This window comes from Hyperolius riggenbachi, chromosome 12 (genome assembly GCF_040937935.1).
Source record: "Hyperolius riggenbachi isolate aHypRig1 chromosome 12, aHypRig1.pri, whole genome shotgun sequence".
Taxonomy (NCBI): Eukaryota; Metazoa; Chordata; class Amphibia; order Anura; family Hyperoliidae; genus Hyperolius; species Hyperolius riggenbachi.
Window position 1 is genome coordinate 127,270,239 of NC_090657.1, and position 27,670 is coordinate 127,297,908.

Below are 27,670 nucleotides of genomic sequence, written 5' to 3' on the forward strand. Positions count from 1 at the left end.
TCTGGGCGATGAGAGCAATTGGTATCGGAAATTCCCGATGACCCCAAACCTCTGGCCCTTACGAGTAAAGGTAAATTTAAAAGGAGATCCACCTCATTTCCACAATTCTCCCTTTGTCCAGTGGTACAAACTTTTGTATCTTTTGGTGGAACAAGATATACGAAAACTATGGTTGGAACCCAATGGTGAAACCAACTTGGAACCTGGATAAAAAAGAATTTCAACAAAATGATTGTATCAGGCTGTGGGGCCTTGACTGAAAACATCAGCAGTTATGTGGACTATTTTTTTACAACCTCATGTACAGATGCTACCTTCTTATGTGAAGGATACGATACATCTTCTCAGAATCTTAGAGGGTCTCCAGTTGCCCCCTGGTTCTCTTTTGGTGACTTTGGACGTCGAGGCCTTGTATTCTAGTATACCGCAAAAGAAGGGAGTGGAAGCTGTAGGCAGATTCCTTTCAGAGTTGGATATTGGGGAGGAGGAGCATAATCGCTTTCTTTTGGATTTACTGTCTTTCATCCTCGAGAACAATGTGTTTGTTTTCAATGGGTGCCACTACCTACAGGTGCAGGGCACGGCGATGGGGACATGTGCCCCTTCGCTGGCGAACCTGTACCTGGGGGAGTGGGAACGACACATTTTTGGAAATCACTCTTTGATTGTGTACCTGTGCCACGTTGTGTCGTGGCACAGGTACAGAGATGATCTTGGTCTTTTGGACCGGGGGCGTAGATCTGTTGAACGATTTTGTCACAACGTTGAATCAAAACAATCTTAATTTGAGATTTACGGTGAACAGTGACTTTGTAACTGTGCCTTTTTTGGATCTCACAATTAGTATAAATGCTGAGGGCTATAATAATACACAGCTGTACCGTAAAGAGACAGCCACGAACTCCTTCCTGAGAGCCAACAGTCGACACCCACAACATAAAATTCGGGGGATTCCCATGGGTCAATATCTAAGAGTTCGTTGCAATTGCTCTAGAGAGAAAGAATTCAAAAAGAAAGCAAAATTACTATGGGCGCGTTTTTGCGAAAGGGGTTATAAAGACAAATGGCTTAAAGCGTATCAAAGAGCAAAAGATACCCCTCGAGCTGATTTATTACATAATGATAATAAGAATGAAATAAAGGGTATTGAGGAACAGACTGCCGGCTCAAATGAGGAGGTTCATTTTGTCACTCGATACAAAGATCAGGAAGTGAATATTCAAAAGATCCTGCAGAAACACTGGCAGGTGTTCTGCAGTGATGCGTCAATTAGAGGCCTCATTTCAGATAGACCACGGGTCACCTATAGACGCACCAGAACTTTAAAAGATCTGATGACAAATGGTCATTTTGATCGTTGCTCTAAACGTAGACATTTTACAGTAGTGGGCGCCTACAGCTGTGGTGGCTGTGCCTACTGCCAATTCTTGATGGTGGGTTCAGAGGCTGTACTTGGAAGTTGCGGCATTTTGCCAATTGCAACACCAAAGCTGTTGTGTATTTGTTGATGTGTAGATGTGTATGTTTCTACATCGGTAAAACATATCGAGAATTTAAGGAACGAATAAAAGAACATAATGCAGATATTAGGGGGTGCAACTTCAAATCCCATATATCGAGAAATATAAATCCGCTATATCAAGGAAATGCGGACTATGTTAGCTTCGTGGGTTTAGACAGTCCATGCCCACATAAGAGGAGGTGACTTTGATAGACAGTTGCTCCAGATGGAACTAAGGTGGATTTTTGAATTGAATGCCACTCTGGGAAAGGGCCTCAACGAAGCTATCCATTATGGAGCTTTTCTGCCCCCCTTTTGAGTAAATGAGTAGTTTAGTGAAACATGTAAAAGTCGTGGCACATGCTTCACTCCCTCTCCCCCCTTTTTCCTGTTTCGATTTTGCTCTGTGTCGTACCTGTTTTGGGCGATGCCTCTCACTTATGAGGAGTATGTTCTGGGGAGGCTTTAACTAAAATTCTGTTGGCCTCCCTGTTTGTCCATTTTTGGATAATGTGTTTCAGGTATTTATTGGGTGTGCGATGGACTCCATCGTTAAATGTGCTGCTATGTTTATTTATTTTTTTTTGTGTTTGCTTATCTGTGGGTTGCGGACTGCGGGTGAGCTGCGCGCAGCGGGTGCGCGTGTGCGGGATTTTTTGTGTGCATGCGCGTGTGCGCCTGCAGTGGGCGGAGACCTTGCCCGCATCTCTTTGCCACCACACAGATTTATTTATTTGTTGTTTTTGAAAATTAATGTTTTGTGTATTTAATGATAAATGTTCACACTTATGTTTCTCTTTTTTTCTTTTCTTTTTCAATTCTTCCCTTTTTCTCTTCCGTTGCCCCGTGACTGTCAGTGGCTGCATGATATTACTGGCAGCCAGGGACATGTCACTTACGTGCCCGCAGCTCCTTTCCTTAGGGCGGGCACTGCGAGGTATGAGGCTCCGGCTGAACCTCCTGTATGAAGCGCATTGTTTACGCTCCAGGGTGACACCCATGACTCCTCCTCTTCCCTCCCGTCGCTGGAGCGGTGGGCGGGATTGATGGACGTCGGTGCTGCGGTGGGCATGACTGGCAAAAAGAGGGTGTGGTCAAGCATAGCGTGGTCATGGGTGAGGCCAAATATACATGACCTTTAGCAGTGGAATAAAAGGTCTGCCAGGGGATGTTGGAGCTCTGTCGTAGTGTATCCCCAAAAAGTAGATGTAAGCTGACAGCATTTCACCAAAAATACACGTAATCTGGCAGAGGTTTCTCCAAAATACAGATATGGCAGTGGTTCCCCCAAAATAGACAATCTGGCAGCAGCAGTTCCCCCAACATGCACATAATCTGGAAGCAGTTCCCCAAACTACACAAAACCTGGCAGTGGATAATCCAAAATACACGCAACACCCAAAATACATGTAATCTGGCAGCAGTGGTCCCCCAACATACACAATCTGGCAGCGGTTCCCCAAAATACACGGAATCTGGCATCAGCGGTTCCCCAAAATTACAGATCTGACAGCAGTTCCCCCAAAATAGGTACCCCCAGTATAGCTAGCCAGATCCATAGGTCACCCAGTATAAGTAGCCATGTGTATAGTTGTCCCCAGAATAGGTGGCCAGGTGTATAGATGTCCTCAGAATAGGTGGCCAGGTGTATAGCTATTCCCAGAATAGGTGGCCAGGTGTAAAGATGTCCCCAGAATAGGTAGCCAGGTCTATAGGTGTCCCCAGTATAGCCAGGTGTCCGCAGTATATGTAGCGAGGTGTATAGGTGTCCGCAATATAGCAAGTCTATTGGCGTCCCCAGAATGGGTAGACGGGTGTCCCCCCAGCAGGAGGGGAGCAGCGCAGTGGAGAAGAGCGTTGGGCAGAGCAGTGGGGAAGGGTGGACGTCAACCCCCCCCCCACCTCACCTTGGGGCTCCCCTTCATGGCTCTCCCCTCCAGAACATTTGCGGCGGTGGCTGGCAGCGAGCATCAGTGGGCGGGACTTTCTTCCTCCTGTTCCGGCGAGTTGAAGCTGTGCGTGCCTCTAGTCTGGTCTAGTCAAGACCAGAGCAGCGGCACGCACAGCTTTAACTCGCCGGAGACGTCCGCCCTTCCCCACTGCTCTGCCCAACGCTTCTCTCCACTGCGCTGCTCCCCTCCACATATGCTAGGGTGGATGACGTCCACTCTCCATAAAGAGTAGGTGGACGTTGTCCACCCGCGTTCACGCAGGACTCGACCGATGGGTTTGGTAACTATAAATGTGATCCCTGATGCTGCAATATGAACTGACATTTATATCGATGGTGGTTTAAACCTGAGGCTATTTTTTTCTTGAAGGCACTTATTTGGACTGCGAGTGGGTCCCCTTTGTTTCTGGACATGCATGCCTCTCTTGCTGATGCTCAAGATACTTTGCTAATTAATAGCTATGTTTCTTGAAGTACAATCTGCGAGTGAGATTGTGAGAGGTATATAAAGCAAAGAATTGCAATCTGCTTACTAACAGTGAGAGTCACATAAAACTGGACAAGCTGCATGCATGCTTTTGATGCCTTTGATGTATAGCCTGTGATTGAGTCTGCGACATGTGTGGAGCAAAGGACTATGGCCTGCTAACTAACTATCAAACCTAGGAGTATTAACCTTTCGCTTTGCTTATCCAAGCTTGCTTCCTCCACCTGCTGCTGATTGATAACCATCATATTGCACCCTATTTGAATTCTTCATAGGATCACTAAGGGCCCGTTTCCACTTGTGCGTAAACCGCTGCAAATCCGCAGAGTTTCCCTGCAAGCAAATCGCGCGGGGAAACTGCTGGCCGAATCGCTTGCGGTAGCGATTCGGCCGGAACCCCCTGCAGAATTCGCTGTGGAGGCTGCGATTCCCATAGCCGTGCATGGCACGGCTGATGGTATTCGCCTGCGAACCCGCTCAGTGCCGGAGCGCGTCTCGCAGACGCACGCCGCACAAGTGGAAACGAGCCCTAAAAGTGCACTTTAATACTGGGACCTTTGTTAGGGGAGGACTGCAGCCTCCATAAGCGGGGGGTTTTTATAGATAGACTGATCCATTTTAATCAGGATAGAATTTCACATGTGTTATGAATTTTTTGATATAATAGTAAGAGTAATAATTAAAGTTTTTTTGTATACACCCAAGAGCCAATTGTTTTTTTTTTCTTGTACATATGCAAGCAAGCTATAGATCATTAAGGTGTGATAAGTAGTACCGGTAATTAGAATCATTAGAATCCTGACATATCCAACCATAGCAATAAACTTTGACACTTTGGGCCATATGCAATTCACTTTTTCACCTGCGTTTTCTCCTAGGAGATAATTTTTCATCTTCAAATTAAAATACCTTTCCAGCACTTTTCAACTAAAAATGTACCAAAAAGTAAATGAAAAAGGACTAATAAAATTATTTTGAGCATTTTCTTGCTTTTTGTTGGTTTAAAATGCATTTTATTGACAAATGTAAAAATATCATCTAGGAGAAAACTCATGAGAAAAAGTTAATTGCATATGGGCCCTTGTGTCTGACTATAGTTCTCCTCTAAAGGACACCCGAGGTAAAAAAAAAAAATGAAATAAAACAATTGTATCTATCCTCCTCCTAAAAATGACTTTTTTTCAGATATTCCAGTTTTATTTTATATTTAAATCTACTTTGTTTTTACTGTTTTATTGTTTTGCTCAATTACACTGAAATTCATTGAAGTATGCCAGAGCTAAAATCTATGAACTATTGACCATTTTATCTCTTTCCTGCTCTCAGAAGCCATTTACTGCTAGGAAAGTGCTTTATGGCTGTTATTCCCGACCCGGACAGAAACTGTAACTTGCATACCTGATTTTTAACTCTTTCAGGCAGAGAATGAAAAAGAAACAAAGCATATAGTAGTTTGTGTGCTTGGCACTCTACATACACGTCTGTCTCATCATGTCACATGTCACCTCAGATGTCCTTTAAGGTGCAAACAACCCAGAGGCTGAAGTGGTTAAAAACCTTAGATGTTCTGGCTCTTTACCATATTTGTGTGTACACACAAAAAGTAGTAATAAAAACATATTTTGTAAAAATATAAAATATAATTATATATTCATATAACTCCAGGATTAACTGGAAGTGCAATGCTCCTTATAGCTCAATGGCTGGATATCCTTAAGTGTAACATTGTGCATTTGGTGTGAGAATAGATGGTGATGGGCTCACTTGGAAGTTGTCTTTTTTTCCCCCCTTTTTTCCTCTGTTTCTTCCCTCCTTGCTATTTAGATTTTTGTCTACAAAATTTACATACTGTATATTCCTGTGTATAAGACTACTTTTTAACCCTTGAAAATCTTCTGAAAAGTTGGTAGTCGTCTTATACACCGGGTGTCATTGATGCCGGGTGATACGCCCTATCCTGTTACTGCCTCTCAGATCTCCCTGCTGAGGGAGCGCAATCTATTCTTCCATTCCACTCTGATAAACAGGTAGACAAGGAGCGCTGACCAGTCTACTTAAAGGAATACTATTTAAGTATCTCAATTTCTGGAAGCAGCATTAATCAATATGGCAATATGAGTCAGAACGAACACAGCATATGCTTCTGCTGTGCAGTGTGTCTTTTTATAATATACCTTGCAGACAGCGTCCCCTGAACAAACTGACGGCGACGGGTTATTGGGGCAGACCATTATGCTAGAGGTGATGCCTCTTGCCGAGTGCAGCTGTGGACTATACTGTTTTATGCTCCCCAACATCAGTGCAAGTTATCCAGCATGTTACTATGAGGAGGGAGAGACAACAGCTCTCCCTCCCTCTCACTCCAAGTCTGCCCGGCCAATAACACCATGCTTACTTGTCCCCTTCTGCTTGCGTGTGAAGAGAATCGTCAGAAGTTTCCCTTCACACTAGTGAAGCCCGGTTCATGAGGGATTGGCTCATTTGAGCCGGTTCTTTCCTGTGAGTCGAGTGATCCGACTCATCACACTGAACCGAATCAGTTCAGTGAATGAGAAAGACACTGAACCGAATCAGTCCAGTGGATGAGAAAGGATTCCTTTCTCATCCACTGGACTGATTCGGTTCAGTGTGATGAGTCGGATCACTCGACTCACAGGAAAGAAAGGATTCCTTTCTCATCCACTGGACTGATTCGGTTCAGTGTCTTTCTCATTCACTGAACTGATTCGGTTCAGTGTGATGAGTCGGATCACTCGACTCACAGGAAAGAACCGGCTCAAATGAGCCAATCCCTCATGAACCGGGCTTCACTAGTGTGAAGGGAAACTTCTGACGATTCTCTTCACACGCAAGCAGAAGGGGACAAGTAAGCATGGTGTTATTGGCCGGGCAGACTTGGAGTGAGAGGGAGGGAGAGCTGTTGTCTCTCCCTCCTCATAGTAACATGCTGGATAACTTGCACTGATGTTGGGGAACATAAAACAGTATAGTCCACAGCTGCACTCGGCAAGAGGCATCACCTCTAGCATAATGGTCTGCCCCAATAACCCGTCGCCGTCAGTTTGTTCAGGGGACGCTGTCTGCAAGGTATATTATAAAAAGACACACTGCACAGCAGAAGCATATGCTGTGTTCGTTCTGACTCATATTGCCATATTGATTAATGCTGCTTCCAGAAATTTGAGATACTTTAATAGTATTCCTTTAAGGAGAGTTGACCAATGCAACAAGTCAATTGACTATATACTGTTATATACTGGGTACCATATACAGTACAGCACCAGTATCTGTTCATACAGAGCACCAGTATACGATTTTTTTATTTTTATTTTAATTCGGTGTGCGTTGGAAGAGGGGTAGTCTTATACGGCGAGTATATCCCAAACTCTATATTTTAACCGGAAAAGTTGGGGAGTCGTATTATACACCCAGTCGTCTTATACGCCGGAATATACGGTACATAAAAAAAAATGAGCATAATTCAAATTATATATAAACTCCATCTGACTTACAAATACAGTGTTTTACAATGGCCATTATATGCTATAAATTGAACTATACAAAACAAATAATTCCTTCCTTCTCCATTATTTTGATTTGAATACTTTATCTCTCTAATTGCACTTTGAAGCCAAAGGCGTTTTGAATGCAAAGGTTACCCTGAAGATGCCATCACAAACGCTAAACAGAAGGCAAGAAGTACTGACAGACAGAAGCTGTTGAAGGAGAAAACACCTAATCTACGTACTTCAGAGAATTATTCTTCCCAAGCATATAGGGTGAGGAAAATAGTGGGGAGATACTGGAATATTCTTAGAGAAAATTCCCTACTTACGCCAATACTATCAGGAAATCCCAAAATTATATTTAAAAAATCCAGGAATTTAGGCAATATATTAGCGCCTTTTGTAAGGATGAATGAGGTGAAAAAACAAGATGGCCATTTTAAAAAATGTGGATTCTGTAGGGCTTGCAAAGAAACTAAACTGCCTGTGGAAAGAGTAAAAGAATTAATATCTACAACTAACAAGGAACAATTCTGTATCAAAGCTATTACAAATTGTGACACGAAGGGGGTCATTTATGTATTGACATGTCCTTGCTCTAAACAATATGTTGGAAGAACAAAACGCCCGTTAAGAGAAAGATTGGGTGAACACTGTGCTGATATTCAAAAAGGGCAATAAAAAACATCCATTATCAGCTCACTACAAATCGGCACATAACTGCTTCTTTAAGGGATCAAGATTTTGTGTCATAGAAAAGATATTAAAACCCTGGATGGGTGGTGATTCCCTAATGGAAATGTCCAGGCGCGAATCCTACTGGATTTTTAATCTTGAATACTTTAGTTCCTCATGGTCTGAATAAGGAATTAGAACTTTATGCATTTGAATGACCGCTCCTGAATGATAGCAGTGATCGAGCGCTGTCAGTACTTTAAAAGGCAGACCTTTCAGCCCCTGGTTGCCTAGCTTTGAGAAAGGAAGGCGTACCTTCCGAAACTTCAGCGCCGGCTACTACGCGTGACGTCGCACAGCACGGAGGAGGGGGGCGTGCCTACTCAGCGCTCGTGCGGACCGCTGCAGCCGCCACGCAAGATCTCTCTCATCAATGGGAGGTCGCTCCCTGCACACCACGGGAGCCAGGTAGACGCCGGCCGGGGCGAGTGCGATTGAGCGGCTCCCCACAGAAGCCATCAACTGTTTATGGAGTGTCGGTAAAGGAGCGTGAGTATAACACCAAAGTACTCAGTGGTTCATCTGATTATTATACCAGTTCACTATTCGTGATTACATGCAACTACAGGTTCTCACTACATTAAATATTTACAAGTTGGAGCATCACACTACGCAATTTGGAGAGTATAGTACATTGCAAGCCTTGCATGTCATTTAAAGGAACAGCGCCTTGCTGGATTCACAACTTCCAAGTGAGCCCATTACCATCTATTATCACACCAAATGCACAATGTTACACTTAAAGAGAGTCTGGAGCGAGAATAAATCTCGCTTCAGACCTCATAGATAGCAGGGGCACGTGTGCCCCTGCTAAAACGCCGCTATCCCGCGGCTTAACGGGGGGTCCCTGACCCCCCAAATCCGCTCCGTACAGCGGGGGAGCGCTTCCTGGTTGGGTTGGGGCAGGGCTAACCGCCGCAGCCCTGCCCCACGCGCGTCTGTCAGCGCGTATCTCCGCCTCTCCCCCGCCCCTCTCAGTCTTCCTTCACTGAGAGGGGCGGGGGAGAGGCGGCGATGCGCCGCTGACAGACGCGACTGGAGGCAGGGCTGCAGCCGTTAGCCCTGCCTCCAGGAAGCAATAAATCACGACCAAATCTGCGACCAAGTGTTGCAGTGGTCGCTTTGGGGGTGAAGGGACCCCCGTTAAGCCGCGCTATAGCGGCGCTTTAGCAGGGGCACACATGCCTTATTCTCGCTTCAGAGTCTCTTTAAAGGATACCACAACTGACATGTGGCATAATGAGATAGACATGGGTATGTACAGTGCCTAGCACACAAATAACTATGCTGTGTTCCTTTTTTTCTTTCTCTGCCTGAAAGAGGTAAATATCAGGTATGTAAGTGGCTGACTCAGTCCTGACTCAGACAGGAAGTGACTACAGTGTGACCCTCACTGATAAGAATTTCCCCCTTTTTTATCTCTTTCTTGCTCTCAGAAGCCATTTTCTTCTAGGAAAGTGTTTTATAGTTGGAATTTCTTATCAGTGAAGGTCACACTGTAGTCACTTCCTGTCTGAGTCAGGACTAAGTCAGCCACTTACATACCTGATATTTACCTCTTTCAGGCAGAGAAAGAAAAAAAGGAACACAGCATAGTTATTTGTGTGCTAGGCACTGTACATACCCATGTCTATCTCATTATGCCACATGTCAGTTGTGGTATCTTTTAAGGATATCCAGCCATTGAGCTATAAGGAGCATTGCACTTCCAGTTAATCCTGGACTTATATGAATATTATTTTATATTTTATATTTTTACAAAATATTTTTTTATTACTACTTTTTGTGTGTACACACATATTTTACGTTGGAGAAGATTACCTTTACTATTTCTATTAAATTGGATGTGATTGTTTTCTGTTAATACAGGGGACCAGATGAGGGTCTCCAATAAAATAATAAAATAAATTAAGGATATAGAAGTTTAGTGCAATCTGACAATCATTTTTACTTTTGATATACATTTAGGGACTTGGGATACCCCTTGATCAGACTCGGCAGCTGTCCATATTGGCACAACACTCTACACTATTGCCTCTTTACCATATTTGTTTCCTTGATTTGAGCTATAAAGTGGCACTGAAGTGGGAAAAAAATTATATAGCTTTTTTTTTTTTTTTTTTTTTTTTTTACATTGCACCATTCTCTAATATTTGCAGTTTACAAACTACACTCTGTATTTTAAACTATGAAACCGTGCAGAGCTAATGACCCTTTGACCTTTCCTGCAGTAAAACCTTAAACAAACAAACTGTGAGAGACAGGTTGAAATAAATAATATAATAATATAATAATAATATCTTATATAAATAAGATCAGGAGTTTCTGACATTGTCAGATCTGACAAGATTAGCTGCATGATTTTGTTCTGGTGTTATTCTGACATTACTGCAGCCACATAGGTCAACAGAGCTGCCAGGCAACTTGTATTGTTTAAAAGGAAATGAATATGGCAGCCTCCATATTCTTCTTACTTCAGTTGCCCTTAACTCTTCCTGTATTGGAAATTATGAGACTCATTTCTGTGGTTATAATGTTCTATTTCTTAACTGTGCTACACATACAAATCATTATATCACAAGTTTATTTTCACTTCAGATTCCCTTTTAAATAGGACATAACCAAAATGTTGTAAGTGGGCAAAAACTGCAGGTGGATTCCAAGGGGTACATTTATAATCAAGGAAACAGGTTGTTCACCAGAAAAACACAGATGAGCCCCCCCCCCCCCCCCCCGCACACTGCAAATATGATTTGCAATCCTGATGTTCCATGGATGCTATCAATACAAAAAGTAAAATACTGATTCAAAATCACAAATCAGAATCGGATGTAAAATCGTGTAAAAATCGCAAATTTATCTCATGTAGTGTGCAAAAGGCCTGACCGTTTAATTATCAACATTTTTCTGAACCAGTTAAGCTTTTTGGACATAGCTCCTACATCTAAAAATGCATGCTGGACGTAGGAGCTACATCCACGAAAAAACCTGTTGCCACTGCTGACTGCATGTTCACCCACAGGGGTACTCATCGCCGCCCTTTAGCCTTGAGATCAATGAATGGGAACACCATTCCCATTCATTTATCTAAGTCCCTGTGTAAATGAACGCCAGCATCAAGGAGATGCCTGTGTCATTGCGATGTCGGAAGTAACACATCAACGCATTACTTTCTCTTTAGCGTACTAATTGTATGCAACAAAGTATTGCGCGAGGACATCTTGTGGCCAAATACTAAAATTACACTTGCATACATTTTTTTCACCGAACAGACCTACACATATTTTAAAATTCACTCCTAACTTTCTACACTTCCAAAAATACCCACATTAAAAAAAAATCACAATAAAAAAATAGCTACCTTAGAGTCTGAACTTTTTTAATATGCACTACTAAAGGGTATATTACTAATATTTTCTAACATGATGGGCTTGTAAAATGTGATGGACGCAAAACTGAAAAATGCACCTTTATTTCCAAATAAAATATTGGCACCATACATTGTGATAGGGACATAATTTAAAGGGTGTAATAACCGGGACAAATGGGCAAATAAAATTATTTTGAAATATAGGTGTTATTTTTCTGTTTTCTTTCTTTCTGTTTTTTTCTTCCCCCCCCCCCCCCCGGTTTATAATTACAAGCCCCTATGTAGTTAACTAAAAGTAATGCTCCCTCATATAATATAGATTAAAAAGCGGAGTCCCTAAGGCAACTATTTATGTATTTTTTTTTAAACTGATTTGGGGGGGGGGGCTTTGGAAGTGTACGTTATTAATTTTATTAATATTGTGTAGGTATGTATGTGCTTGTATGTGTAATTTTACGTTTTGGCCACAAGAGGGCGCTAGTGAACACTCTCCCATTATAGGAAGTGTTCACTTTTTTTTTTTTCTTTTTACATTGAACTACACTGTAACTGTTTCCTGTTTTATGAATGGACGTGGCCGCTGATCGTAGTCAGGTCCATTCATTCCAGGCATTGCGATTGGGTAGAGGACCGCTCGGTCTTCTTCCCCAATCCCAGATTGCGGTGACCCGACATTAAACGGCGGTGGTAGCGGTGCGCACACGTGCGGAGCGGCGGCGAGCGACTTATTAAAACGTCTAGTTGCCGTTAACCGGCTCAAACTGGACGTTTTAATAAGGCAGTTTGCCATTAACTAGTTAAAATGAATTTAGAAAAAAAACAATTCATAGCAAAATGTACCACCCAAAGAAAGCCTAATTGGTGGCGGAAAAACAAGATAATGATCATTTTGTTGTGATAAGTAGTGATCGTTATTGGCGAATTAATGGGAGGAGCGCTGAAATGATGCATAAGGTGAAAACACATAGATGGCTGAAGTTATTAATGATACAATTAAAAAATACAGGCAAGGCTAAAATAATAAGCAATTGTGGTAGGATAAAGTGGAGGAGAGGTGCAGTGAATAATATGATCAAAACCATAAATATTCATAAACTTTACTTATTGTTCATCTCAGAAAGTTAAAAAAGGACATACAGGATAACTGGCTGTCCCAAATCACACCTCACACACTCCCATACATCAGTCATACAAATTGTATGTCGACAGGGGCCCCTATAACAGTTTTATAGTGCCATATCCGTTTGAAGAGGATTATCAAGAAACTTCTATTTATTCTTTTAGTCCACCCAGTCAAGGTTTTCCAAGCATGTCCCACAAGTCCCACAAAAGAAACGCCCAGCAAAATTCCCAGATTAGTGAATGACAATGTTCATCAGATCAAACATCTGCAATGCAGCCAAATGTTAGCCAGCAGGAAAACAGCAGAAAGAGGTAAGCATTTAGTCTAGTATAATGATGGTAGTGTATATGGCCATGTGATAATGAAGCAGTAATAGCATGCCGTGGTAGCCACCACTTATACACTCTCAGATTGGCACAATGAGGATTAATCACAAAGCTGCATACTGTACCGCAGAGTGGGTCCTGCTGTAATCCAAAAGGCAATTGCAGTGATCCCAGTGAAGTCTGTGCTGAGAATACAGTCCATGCGGGAGACTGAGTATCATGGATTGAAAGCCAGCAGCACATCGCTCACAGAGCCCTGTGTGACATTGCGTCCCAAACAAGTGGTGAATCAATGAGAGTTGGTGGATGCAGATGGAGTCTGTATAGGGGCAATCCGGTGTGTGGAGTACAGCCGGGACCCAGAGTCATGCCAGCACGCCAAGCAAAAGCTACATGTTTCGCCTGTACAACTTCCAGCTACCTCAAGAGGTCGTGTGTAGGCTCACGTCACTGCTCAGCTTTAAATGCTATGCACGGGCCAATCGGACACCCTCATCCCTCCGCAGTGAGCTGCGCGCGCATCACAGAGTGGATAGCGAACGAGATGTGGGCATCTGTGTCTGTAGCACAGCAGGACAAGGAGCATGAAAGGTATAGTCACACTGCAAGCACACTTGCACATTCATCAGATGATAGAAAACCCACAGTATAAGTATATGTAAAAAGTCACAAGTGAGTGACTCACAATGCCTGACAAAAATTGACAACAAAAAACTAAAGGGGCTAGAGCTAGAACTATCTAAACCCATGACCTAATCCTCTATAATAAAACCCCTGTGTCTCTGCGTCCCATGTCTGTGTGTGTGTGTGTGTGTGTGTCCCTGCGTTTGCGCTACTGCGCATATGCCGCAAGGACACCCTTTGGACCGGGAGCAGGACAGCCACGGGGTGGCCGGGCGGACGTGTGTGCGTCGGGTTGGGGCACGGGCGGGGACGCGCGCTGGCAGGTGGCGGCGGTGACGGGCCTAGCCCTTTTTTAAACGGGCTAAGGTCACTAGTAGGTCAATAATTTGATAATTCATCTGTTTCTAACTATATCCTGGGGCAGAGACCATAGCATAAGGGACCCATTGATCCACAAATCTCAAGGTCCTGCTGCCAAGGTATCACATGCGATGGAACCAGCATGTGATAAAATCAGTGTTTGACAGGAGGCCAGCAGCACATAGATCCAGCGTGAGTCTCTTTGGAGGGCCAATCTATTGAAATTCCCTCCATGTATGTTTCTGGGTATATGACCCAACAAGGCTAAAATAGCTTTTTTTTAATTTCTTATTTTATTTTATTTTTTACAGTAATTGACACTTCTGAAAATAGTTGAGCATATTTGTGCCATATTTATAAAGAGAAGGATTTGCAATGTAAAGATGAGTAAGTGTGCATTTCACTCTATTAATTCGATCATTATTTTTTTTCTGTCCCTGCAGCAAACTGTAATATCCAGTTTAAATAGCACAGACTTTAATGGCAGTGGTTATACCAGGTATGTTAAGTTTGATGTTACCTCCATATTAAAGCTTTAAATTAAAACTGACAGTCTGCAGTTAAATCGCATCATGTTTGTTTCATTTCAAATCCATTGTGGTTGTGTTTAGAAACAAAAATGTTAGAATTGTCGATTTCCCAATATTTATGGACCTGACTGTAATAGCTTCAGAATTTGTACAGGACATCGTAGGTGAAAATAAACGTAGGAGAAAAACAATTGTATCTATCCTCCTTCTCCCCCAAATTTTTTTTTAGATATCCCACAGTTTTATTTTAGATCTAGTTTTTAAGTTTTTACTGTTTCATTATCTCTGCTCAATGACACCTTCATTGAAGTATCAAGTCAAATCAATGACTTATTGACCCTTTTTTATCTCTTTCCTGCTCCAGGAAGCCATATGCTGACTGGAAAGTATTTTATGTCTGTAATTACTTATCAATGAGGGTTATGTTATAGTCTGACCCTGTCCGACCCAGACAGAAACTGTCTCTTCCTTACCTGATGTTTAACTGTTTCAGGAAGAGAACGAAAAAAATGAACACAGCCTAGTTATTTGTGTGCTTGACACTATACATACACATGTCCATCTCATCATGTCACGTCACCTCGGTTGTCCTTTAAAAAAGAAAATAAAAGTTAATGTATAGTCTTTTTCTTTCTATCTTTTTTTCTTTTCTTTTCTTTTCTTTCTTTTTTTCCTTTATTTTCTTTCTTTCTTTTCTTTTCTTTTTTTCTTTTCTTTTCTTTTCTTTTTCTTTTCTTTCCTTTCCTTTCCTTTCTTTCCTTTCTTTGTATGAAATAAGAGGGGGTTGCAGCTCTGACCGTAATGATGCCCACTAAAGATACAATCTTGATTGTACAATCTTACCACTTCTATGTAATATGAGGGACTACCTAAAGTATCCATTCAAAGTACAAAGTGCATTCATTCAGTTTACCCTTCTACTACATAGATTTGGTAAGGTTGCACAATCAAGATTTTGTCATTAGTTGGCACCTTTTTAATGCTGAGAATACACCATACGTTTTTTCAGCACATAGATGGTTCGATAGATAATTTCCGACATGTTCGATCCTATTTTCAATCGTTTTTCTGATCGATTTCTCATAGAAGTGAATAGAAATTGATAAGAAAAGATAAGAAAATCGATCGGAAAATCAATCGAAAATAAGATCAGACAGTTAATCGACTGAAAATATCTCATCATGTCTTCCCAGCATTACGCAACACCCATTGCAATCTTGCAGCTGCTGCATAAGGTAGAGGAGGGATGTACCACTCAAACTGCAACCTATGGGTAAAAGATAAATTACTCTTCCCATACATAGATGACTTCTTTGTTGTGGATAATACAAATTATATTTTATTTTTTAAAGAGGAGCTGTCAGCCATACTAGCTTAGAAAAAAAAACACATATATAAGTAGATAAATACTTGCTTTGCTTGCATAACATATGTATAGCACTGTCCACATTTTGATTTTAGTGATTTTTCTATAGCAGGCGTGCCCACGCTTTTTTGGCTCAAAAGCTACTTTAAAATTCTCTGAGGCCAGGAGATCTACTGACGTTTCAAATGCACCCCCCGCAAAGATAGTTAGGTATAGGTCCCTTCAGTATAGGTTATCTGGGTATAGGTCCCTTCAGTATAGGTTAGCTGGGTATATGCGCCTCAGTATAGGTTAGCTGGGTATATGCGCCTCAGTAAAGGTTAGCTGGGTATATGTGTCGCAAAATTCAATGGGACGCGGCCATGAGGCGATCTACCAATCAGCCCTGTTCAATAGTAAAAAAAGAAAAAATCCTTCTTAGGATTTTCCATTTTGACTGTGTCTATCTTGAAGCCAATCCTGACATGATTTAACATATCATTGCCCGCCCTCCTTCCAGTCTTCAGACACTCCCACCCAGATCTGCAGTAAAAAGTGCATTGTCATAAATCACCATTGTGTGACTGCAGAGCTGGGTTATTTGTATGGATCGGATTTCATTTCAGAAGCTGCTTTTCTCAGCTTCTCAGCATGAGAAATATTAGCCAATCCGAGAGAGGAAAGGAGGTGTGGGAGGGGAAAACGTGAGGGAAAGAGGCTTCAGCCAGTCAGGCCACATTAGTAATGTCCGAGGGGAAACCAAAGAAGAAAAAAAGAAAACCCAGCAACTTCTTTTGTGCGGCAGATGTACCAAATAAGAGCCAGGGAAACTGGGGAATGATGTTTTTATGGAGAAGAAAACTAAGTGTCATTTTTAACTTTTGGATTGCCTGGTTTGCACCCTTATTACTTGTTTACAAGAGAAAAATAAAGAATAGATTTTTGATTTTATGCCTAACAGTTACACTTTAAAGGGTACCTGAACTTAGAGGAGGCTGACATACTTACTCAATTTTTAAAGAAAACCTGTAACTTAAAGTTCCCCTGGGGGTACTCACCTCGGATGGGTGAAGCCTCCGGATACGATCTAGGCTTCCCCCGTCCTCCTGTGTTCCAAGGCAGTCTCGCTGTGCCCCTCCGAATAGCGGGGATGTAAATATTAACCTTCCTGGCTCCAGCGCAGGCGCAGTATCGGCTCTCCGCTCGGAAATGGGCGGAAATAGCCAATCGCTGTCGGTCCGCTCTACTGCGCAGGCGCAAGTCTCCTGTGCCTGCGTGGTAGAGCAGACCCGACGGAGATCAGCTATTTCCGCCTATCTCCGTGCTGAGAGCCGGAACAGTGCCCCTGCTTGAGCCAGTGAAGGTAAATAAATCAGCGCTTGTCAGGCTGGTCGGGGGAGGATTCCGGAACGCTTCAGGGCAGCGCTGGACTGCCTGCAGCTACAGGGATGAGGGAAGCCTCATTGGGACGCCTGGCGGATCGCTCAAGACCAGTCTTATCAGCTGAACGACGGACTGTACACACGCCCGATTTGACGTCCGGACGACTGAACGGGACGTTCAAACGATGGGTCGTTTAAAAAAATCCGACGTGTGTATGGGCCTTAAGTCATAGACCCTGAACAAGCATGCAGATGATTCTGATGGAAATCTGACAAGACTAGCCACATGCTTGTTTCAGGGTGTCATTCAGACACTACTGATGCAAGAAAGGTCAGCAAGATGCCAGGCAACTAGTATTGTTTACAGCCTAGAGATGGCTCGAACGTCCAATTTTAGGTTTGCGAACCTCCGCAAATAGTTCGGTTCGCGCAAAATTTTCGAACCGCAATAGATTTCAATGGGGAGGTGAACTTTGAGAACCGGAAACATTTATGCTGGCCACTAAAGTGATGGAAAAGATGTTTCAAGGGGTCTAACATCTGAGTTTTTGCATGGAGGAGTGGAATACATGCCAAAAGTCCCCGGGGAAAATCTGGATTTGACGCACAACAGCGTTTTAAGGGCAGAAATCACATTGCATGCTAAATTGGAGGCCTAAAGTGCTTTAAAACATCTTGCATGTGTATACATCAATCAGGTAGTGTAATTAATGTACTGCTTCACACTGACAGACCAAACTCACTGTGTAACGCACCGCAAACAGCTGTTTGTGTAGTGACGGCCATGCTGGACTGGTGTGCACCATGACGAGAGTGCAGGTGATGGCGGCTTTCCAGGCCATATGGTCGCTGGGCTCAGGTAGCTCAATAACAGGACAGTGACTGTCCAGCTGATCGACTTTGTTCTGTCCACAATGAAGCAATGACCTTATTATCTTGGGTGTGCCCCCCAAGACACTCATATAGTATGGTATATTACACAGTGTGCGGTCACAAAGGTACTGTGAACAATTATGCAATGACTAGTATTACAAATTTGCAGCTGTCGCACACACACCGGTACCGTGAACAGGTGCAGTGACTGACTGGTATATAACACTGCGTGCGCTCACGTAGGTGGGTGCACTGAACAGGTGGGTATGCAGTGATTGGTATTACAAATGTGCAGCTGTCGCACACACAGGTAGTCACTGAATGTGCTGGGCCTGGCAGTGGCACAGTAGGAATTGCCAATGGCCAAGGTCCAGCAGCTGCGACTGACTGACAGGGCTGTATATGCAACACAAGTGTCTGTTTGACACACACACACAAAAAAAAATAGATCACAAAAACATTAGCTCTCAAAAGAGCTGTTGAGGATGAGGAGTGCTTTTTAGCAATAAGATCAGCAAGAAGGAGCAACCTAACCAGCCTAACACAAGAGCCTAACTAAGCTTTCCCTATGTCAGCAGGTTCTCTCCCTTCTCTAATTACCGCAGCCACACGAGTGAGTGAAAAGGCTTATGCTGCCTGAGTTTTATAAGGGGGGGAGCTTCAGGAGAGAGTGTAGCCTGATTGGCTACCCTGTGTCTGCTGACTGATGTATAGGGTCAAAGTTGACCCTAATGATGTAGTATAGGGGGCGGGTCGAACTCGCATTTAGTTCGCAGTTCACCGCAAACTCGAACCACCAAAGTTTGTGTGAATAAGTTTGCGGTCGAACCGTTCGGGCCTATTTACAGGTAAATAAATTAGCAGCCTCCATATCCCTCTCACTGCAGGTTCCCTTAAGTGCAAACACCTTACACTATGATGCTGTATCAATAAATAAGAATAGGGAGACAAAATAGGGGACAAAAATAAAAAGGGAGTAAATTCCACACAATGCGTGGCTGGGGCAAACATTACAAGATATATACGTGTGTGTGTGTGTGTGTGTGTGTGTGTGTGTGTGTGGTGTGTGTGTGTGTAGTACGGGAGGCTCCTTCTCTGGACAGCTTTAAAAAGAGGCTAAAAACACGCCTCTTTTCCCTAGCCTTTGAGACTGCATAATGCAGGGTCACGGCGCTTTGAGTCCCCAGGGAGAAAGGTGCTATAAAAATATTATTATAATACAGGGTGGGCCATTTATATGGATACACCTTAATAAAATTGGAATGGTTGGTGATTGTCTATGCTGTGAAGATATGTGCAGCACCTGAAACTATGGATACTGGAAGCCTGTGCTAGCATTTCTCCTTGCTATCCGTGTGTGAAGAGTGGGAGAAGAGGGTTGCATTGACAATCCAACACAATGGGCAGCACATTGAACACATTTTATAAGTGGTCAGAAACTTGTAAATAACTCATGAAAGAATAAAGTTACGTTAAAACCAAGCACACCATTGTTTTTCTTGTGAAATTCCCCATAAGTTTGATGTCACATGATCCTCTTCCTTTTGAAAAAACAAAAGTTGAATTCAAAAGGGCCGACTTCAAAATGGCCGCCATGGTCACCACCCATCTTGAAACAGGAAGTTGATATCGCCAACCATTCCCATTTTATGAAACAACTTAAGGACCGCCCCCAGCCGATGGGCGGCGGCAAAGTCCTGGCCCAAATGATTGCAATACGCCCATCGGCGGGGGCGGCTGCGGGAGTGGCTATGCGGCGATCGCGTCATTCGTGACGCGATCAGCCGCCGGGGACTGGCTCCGCCACCCGTTCGCTGTAACCCGCCGGCCGTTCGGAAGCGCCGGCGGGTTACTAGCACTCGGATCGCCGCTGAAACAATGTATAATAGGCTTTGTAATGTATACAAAGCCTATTATACTGGCTGCCTCCTGCCCTGGTGGTCCCAGTGTCCGAGGGACCACCAGGGCAGGCTGCAGCCACCCTAGTCTGCACCCAAGCACACTGATTTCCCCCCCCTACCCCCTGATCGCCGATAGCACCCCTCAGACCCCCCCTGCCCACCCCCCAGACCACTGTTTGCACGAAGTCACCGGCCTAATCACCCATCAATCACTCCCTGTCACTATCTGTCAACGCTATTTTTTTTTTTAGTCCCTTATCTGCCCCCTACTCCCTCCTGATCACACCCCCCCCACCCCTCAGATTCTCCCCAGACCCCCCCCCCCCGTGTACTGTATGCATCTATCCCCCCTGATCACCTGTCAATCACCTGTCAATCACCCCCTGTCACTGCCACCCATCAATCTGCCCCTTGCGGGCAATCTGATCACTTACCCACACCAAATAGATCGCCCGCAGGTCCGACATCAGATCACCTCCCAAGTGCAGTGTTTACATCTCTTCTCTCCTCTAAACACCCACTAATTACCCATCAATCACCCCCTATCACCACCTGTCACTGTTACCCATCAGTTTAGACCCTGATCTGCCCCTAGGGCACCCAATCACCCGCCCACACCTCAGAACGCCCTCAGACCCCAGCCCTGATCACCTCGCCAGTGCATTGCTTGCATCTATTTCCCACCTCTAATCACACCTTGAGACACCCATCAATCACCTCCTGTCACCCCCTAGCACACCTACCCATCAGATCAGGCCCTAATTTGCCCCGTGTGGGCTCCTGATCACTCGGCCAAACCCTCAGATCCCCCTCAGACCCCCTTCCGATCACCTCCCCAGTGCATTGATTGCATCTATTTTCCCCTCTAACCGCCCCCTGAGACACCCATCAATCACCTCCTGTCACCCCCCTAGCACTCCTATCCATCAGATCAGGCCCAATACATCCTGTCATCTAAGAGGCCACCCTGCTTATGACCGGTTCCACAAAATTTGCCCCCTCATAGACCACCTGTCATCAAAATTTGCAGATGCTTATACCCCTGAACAGTCATTTTGAGAAATTTGGTTTCCCGACTACTCACGGTTTTGGGCCCGTAAAATGCCAGGGCAGTATAGGAACACCACAAGTGACCCCATTTTAGAAAGAAGACACCCCAAGGTATTCTGTTAGGTGTATGATGAGTTCATAGAAGATTTTATTTTTTGTCAAAAGTTAGCGGAAAATTGGATTTTTAGTGTTTTTTTCACAAAGTGTCATTTTTCACTAACTTGTGACAAAAAATAAAATCTTCTGTGAACTCACCATACCCCTAACGGAATACCTTGGGGTGTCTTCTTTCTAAAATGGGGTCACTTGTGGGGTTCCTATACTGCCCTGGCATTTTAGGGGCCCTAAACCGTGAGGAGTAGTCTAGAAAACAAATGCCTCAAAATGACCTGTGAATAGGACGTTGGGCCCCTTAGCGCACCTAGGCTGCAAAAAAGTGTCACATGTGGTATCGCCGTACTCAGAAGAAGTAGTTTAATGTGTTTTGGGGTGTATTTTTATACATACCCATGCTGGGTGGGAGAAATCTCTCTGTAAATGGACAATTGTGTGTAAAAAAAAATCAAATAATTGTCATTTACAGAGATATTTCTCCCACCCAGCATCTGTATGTGTAAAAATACATCCCAAAACACATTATACTACTTCTCCTGAGTACGGCGATACCACGTGTGGCACTTTTTTGCACCCTAACTGCGCTAAGGGGCCCAAAGTCCAATGAGTACCTTTAGGATTTCACAGGTCATTTTGCGACATTTGGTTTCAAGACTACTCCTCACGGTTTAGGGCCCCTAAAATGCCAGGGCAGTATAGGAACCCCACAAATGACCCCATTTTAGAAAGAAGACACCCCAAGGTATTCCGTTAGGAGTACGGTGAGTTCATAGAAGATTTTATTTTTTGTCACAAGTTAGCGGAAAATGACACTTTGTGAAAAAAAACAATTCAAATCAATTTCCGCTAACTTGTGACAAAAAAATAAAATCTTCTATGAACTCACCATACTCCGAACGGAATACCTTGGGGTGTCTTCTTTCTAAAATGGGGTAATTTGTGGGGTTCCTATACTGTCCTGGCATTTTAGGGGCCCTAAACCGTGAGGAGTAGTCTTGAAACCAAATTTCTCAAAATGACCTGTGAAATTCTAAAGGTACTCATTGGACTTTGGGCCCCTTAGCACAGTTAGAGTGCAAAAAAGTGCCACACATGTGGTATCGCCGTACTCAGGAGAAGTGGTATAATGTGTTTTGGGGTGTATTTTTCCACATACCCATCCTGAGTGGGAGAAATATCTCTATAAATAGACAATTGTGTGTAAAAACAATTAAAAAAATTGTCATTTACGGAGATATTTCTCCCACCCAGCATGGGTATGTGTAAAAATACACCCCAAAACACATAATACTACTTCTCCTGAGTACGGCAATACCACATGTGTGGCACTTTTTTGCAGCCTAACTGCGCTAAGGGGCCCAAAGTCCAATGAGCATCTTTAGGCTTTACAGGGGTGCTTACAATTAGGCACCCCCCAAAATGCCAGGACAGTGAACACACCCCACAAATGACCCCATTTTGGAAAGTAGACACTTCAAGGTATTCAGAGAGGAGCATAGTGAGTCCGTGGCAGATTTCATTTTTTTTGTCGCAAGTTAGAAGAAATGGAAACTTTTTTTTTTTTGTCACAAAGTGTCATGTTCCGCTAACTTGTGACAAAAAATAAAATCTTCTATGAACTCACCATGCCTCTCACTGAATACTTTGGGATGTCTTCTTTCCAAAATGGGGTCATTTGGGGGGTATTTGTACTATCCTGGAATTTTAGCCCCTCATGAAACCTGACAGGTGCGCAGAAAAGTCAGAGATGCTTGAAAATGGGAAAATTCACTTTTGGCACCATAGTTTGTAAACGCTATAACTTTTACCCAATCCAATAAATATACACTGAATGTTTTTTTTTTTTAATCAAAGACATGTAGCAGAGTAACTTTCGCGCTCAAATGTATAGGAAATTTTACTTTATTTGAAAAATGTCAGCACAGAAAGTTAAAAAAAGTCATTTTTTTGACAAAATTCATGTCTTTTTTGATGAATATAATAAAAAGTAAAACTCGCAGCAGCAATCAAATAGCACCAAAAGAAAGCTGTATTAGTGACAAGAAAAGGAGGTAAAATTCATTTAGGTGGTAGGTTGTATGAGCGAGCAATAAACCGTGAAAGCTGCAGTGGTCTGAATGGAGAAAAAGGCTCTGGTCCTTAAGGGGCGAAAAGACTGTGGTCCTTAAGTGGTTAAGGTGTGTCTGTTACGGCCAGAACCCGAAGTTTGGCCACTTAGCGTTGTGGCTGGCCACTTCGGGTTCTGGCCGGTCAATGTGCAAAGTGGCCGCGGTGCCGAATCCTGGCGGCTCCAATCATTTTTCCTGGTACTGGCTCCGCCCCCTGCCTCCCTGCTATCGGCTTCTGACAGCCAGGGGGACACATGCGTTCCCCCCCCCCCCCCCCCCGAGTCGTTCGTGGCTGCAGGAAGGCAGAGGCAGGAATTCGTTTGTGCTGACAGAAGCAATGTCTGCAATGTTCCCCGCTCTGCTTTCCTGCAGCCACGAACGACTGGGGGGAGGGATTAGCTGTAACAGAAGGTATTTGGTCAACTTCAGGACTCAGTACCTAGTACCTCAGTCTGTGGCTTGCTAACGAAGTGGCTTCAAAACAAGTGGCATAGGCGTTAAAAACAGGCGTTGGAACACAGGCACAAAGGTGGAGGCAGTATTTTAAGCAGCAGGTAGGGACTAAAAAATGTTTTTTCTCTTCCACCAATATTGCCTTTTTTTGCATTGGTTAGAAATGCTAGGCACGTTGGGGTGTAGTCTTTAAGTTTTACTTTTCTCTCTTGCGTCACTAACTCTCCCTCTCCTCCACCCAAGTATCACTCATTCTCCCTCTCCTCCACCCTAGCTTCACTCACTCTCCATCTCCTCCACCCCAGCTTCACTCACTCTCCATCTCCTCCACCCCAGCTTCACTCACTCCCCGGCTTCACTCACTCTCCCTCCACCTCAGCTTCACTCACTCCCCCGCTTCACTTACTCTCCCTCTCCACCCCAGCTTCACTCACTCTCTGGCCTCTTGCACACTGCAAGTGATTCCGATTCCGCTTTTTAATCAGTTTTTACATCCGATTCAGATTCCGATTTGCAGTTTGCTCCCTGCACACTGCAAATCGGAATCTGAATCGGATGTAAAAACTGATTAAAAAGCGGAATCGGAATCGCGTGCAGTGTGCAAGAGGCCTCTTCGCTTCATCTTTTACCACCACAGTTTACTTTAAATAATTTTTCCCCACACAAGTCATGTTGGACAATGCAGTACAGTGTACATTCTGCAACATGTATGCATGCCTTGATCAGCAGATTTAGGGTGTTTACTGTTGCCCTGGGTGTGTGCGTGTTGCTCAATTAGAGGCTGAAGTCAGAGAGCTAAATGAGCAGCTCGCAACACTGAGATGCATAGACAACATGGACAAGAGCTTGGATCTCACGATCCAGACACTGAATGGAACAGGTGAGGATGAGGTGGGTGGAGTACAGCCGGAGCAAGAAGCAGAGGTAGCTGCTAGTTGACAGTTAGAAGGGGTAGGGGAAAAAGTGGCAGGGAGGCTAGTCCCGATTTGTCCCTCCATAATAAGTATGCTTGTTTGCGTAATATTGGGGATGATGATTCTGGAGTAGCAACGCTGCAGCAGGATGTGTCCCTTAGCAACCAAGGGGCAGACCACTGCAATGAGAAAGGGAATAGGAGTGCAGCTAAGGCTAGTCAGATACTGGTGGTAGGGGATTCAATTATTAGGCACACAGATAGGGTAATCTGTCGAAGAAACCATGAATGCCGTACAGTCTGTTGTCTCCCGGGTGCTTGGGTTCGGCATGTAGAGGAACGAATTGACAGATTATTGGGTGGGGCTGAGGAAGACCCGGCTGTCCTGGTACACATTGGCACCAATGACAAAGTTAGTAGGAGATGGAAGGTCCTCAAAAATGATTTTCAGGTACTTGGAGATAAACCTAAAGCAAGGACCTCCACAGTGGTGTTTTCTGAAATACTGCCAGTGCCACGTGCTACATTTGAGAGACAGAGGGAGCTTAGGGAGTTAAATAAGTGGCTCAGAAATTGGTGTAGGAAAGAGGGGTTTGGATTCCTGGAGAACTAGGCAGACTTTGTAGTCGGCTACAGGTTCTACAGCAGGGATGGGTTGCACCTTTATGGAGAGGGTGCAGCTGCATTGGGGGAGAAGATGGCTAAATGGTTGGAGGAGATTTTCAACTAGGATCTGGGGGGAGGCGGGAGGGTAAAGTTTCAATATGTAGACAAGATAAGGTATAAAGACAGTGGGAGCCTAACATTACAGGGAGTGGAGAGGGGGGTGTGTCCAGTGTAAAGAGTAACGAGGTTGGTAAAACTTCTAGCCCATTTCATGTAACCAAAATTGGAAAATATGGTGGTAAAAATATAAAGTGCATGGTAACCAATGCTAGGAGCCTTGCAAATAAAATGGAGCCTTGCAAATAACTAGAGTTCATTCTGATTGACAAAGGCTATGGCATTGTGGGAATAACAGAGAGATGGATGGATGAAAGCCATGACTGGATAGCGAATTTAGAGTTTAGAATTTAGAGGGATACAATGTGTTTAGAAAGGATAGTGTCGGGCGTTTTACAAAAATTAAGGCATGGTTATGAACCCGCTATAATGATGTTACACAAGCTGTGACTATGCTATCAAAATAACTTAAGACCCCTTTTAAAATAGGAGGGCTCTCAAGCTATCTTGCTCCCTGGTATACAGATATGCCTGCTTTGAGTTTTTTCCAAACTATCCCTATTATATTGGTACAAATCTGAAACCATGCATCAAACCAATTAAAAATATAACAATTTATTACATAAATATATGTAGAGAATGTAGTCAAGTTGTTTTTCAGATAAAAGGTAACAACACTTCAAGTGATAAGCTTATTTATGAAACATTACTTCACAGTTCAGGCATTAGATAAGACCCTGCAAACAATAGGCCTGGTATAAGAAACTTCAAGCCTGTCTTATCAGATACTATTGTGCAGCAAACCCAATACAAAGACCACAGAGCATATACCATGAGTCATAGCTATCCATAGACCGAACAGGGCGCGTTAATCATGCAGTTTATCAAAGGACTTATGGAAACAAGATGACGGACCTACTTTGTATAGCCAATATCATTTACCTGGGCGTGGCCCCATACAATCTACATGCAACCAATTAAACGACAGGCATTTTACCTCTGTCTGCGATTTAATGTATGCTAGTTTTCAGAAGGTATAAGACATATTGGGACTAGTCTGAGCTACTTTAGGAACACTAAATGACCATAAATCAGTACAAGTTGAGCTAGGAGTGGTCCTATTATGACACAGCAAGTCACAAATACTTGTGGTAGGAAGCTTAACCTTTTCAGGACCAGGGGCATGAGATCCTACGCTGCACTTGTGGCTGTTCTAGCCTGATGTGGCGTAGGATCTACGCCGGCCCGCCGTTTCCGCTCCCGACGCGATCGTGCGCACCCGGAATGGGAGATTAAACTGTCATATGACAGCTGACATCTCCCCTGAGTGATCAGCAGCCATATGCGTATGGCTGCTGATCACGTGATAACTACGATCGCCGTCAGATTGTAGTGATCACTTTGACAGCAGTGGCGGCAGGGAGCAAAAGAAGAGGATCTACTTACCTCCCTGCTGTTCCAGCGACGATCGGCGCCCCCCTCTGCTCTGGCCAGCATCTCCGCTTCTAATGCCGCTCAGTTCCGGGTCCCGGCTTGATGCCGTCATCAAGCCGCGTCTCGGAACTGATCGGCATTAGGAGCGGAGATGCCGGTCGGAGAAGAGGGGGTACTGTGGCTCATCGCTGGAGCCTGGAAGGTAAACGATGGCTGCTGGCAAAAGGGGGGACACCTGTCACCATAGGGGGGGGGGGGGACACTGCACAGCCAGCCACAGAGGGGATCCGGCCGCCTGACCCCCCCCCCCCCCCCCCGAAAAGCGCAACCCCCCCCCCCCTCCGAAATGCCTGGTCCTTAAAGGGGGTTAGGCAGCCGGTCCCGAAAAGGTTAAGGTCTGTGTTATAATCAAAAACAAGTTATGGGATTCACAGCCGGCGATCAATGAACTATTGATGATATGAAATTATAGAAAAATTAACCATCAAAATAACTAAATCTTCCAATGTGCCCTTTGAAAGATATAGCTCTTTGCAATGACCATAAAATAGGAAGCAATTAATACATCATATGTTCAGATAGCCACGCTGTGAATAATAAAATAACTAAAAACCCTTTTATAATTAACAAATATGGAGTCTTTCTGGGCGTGTCCTTCTAAAAATGAGAGCCGTGAGGTTTGATTGCTCTTAGAGTATTCTGTGATCTTCTCATGATGTGACCCCTGCCGTGTACAGTGATGTGAAAAACTATTTGCCCCCCTTCCTGATTTCTTCTTCTTTTGCATGTTTGTCACACTTAAATGTTTCTGCTCATCAAAAACCGTTAACTATTAGTCAAAGATAACATAATAGAAGACAA

At 43.8% G+C, this 27,670-nt stretch overlaps 1 protein-coding gene across 3 annotated transcripts in view; it reads left to right on the forward strand.

Moving 5' to 3' along the window:
- Positions 1–27,670, forward strand: part of MFSD11 (major facilitator superfamily domain containing 11) — a 722,948-nt gene that overhangs the window by 127,892 nt on the left and 567,386 nt on the right. For all 3 annotated transcript variants that reach the window (XM_068263650.1, XM_068263651.1, XM_068263652.1), the window contains exon 3: positions 14,427–14,482. In XM_068263650.1, coding sequence (XP_068119751.1) covers positions 14,427–14,482 — 56 coding nt within the window. The remainder of the gene's footprint in view (positions 1–14,426; positions 14,483–27,670) is intronic.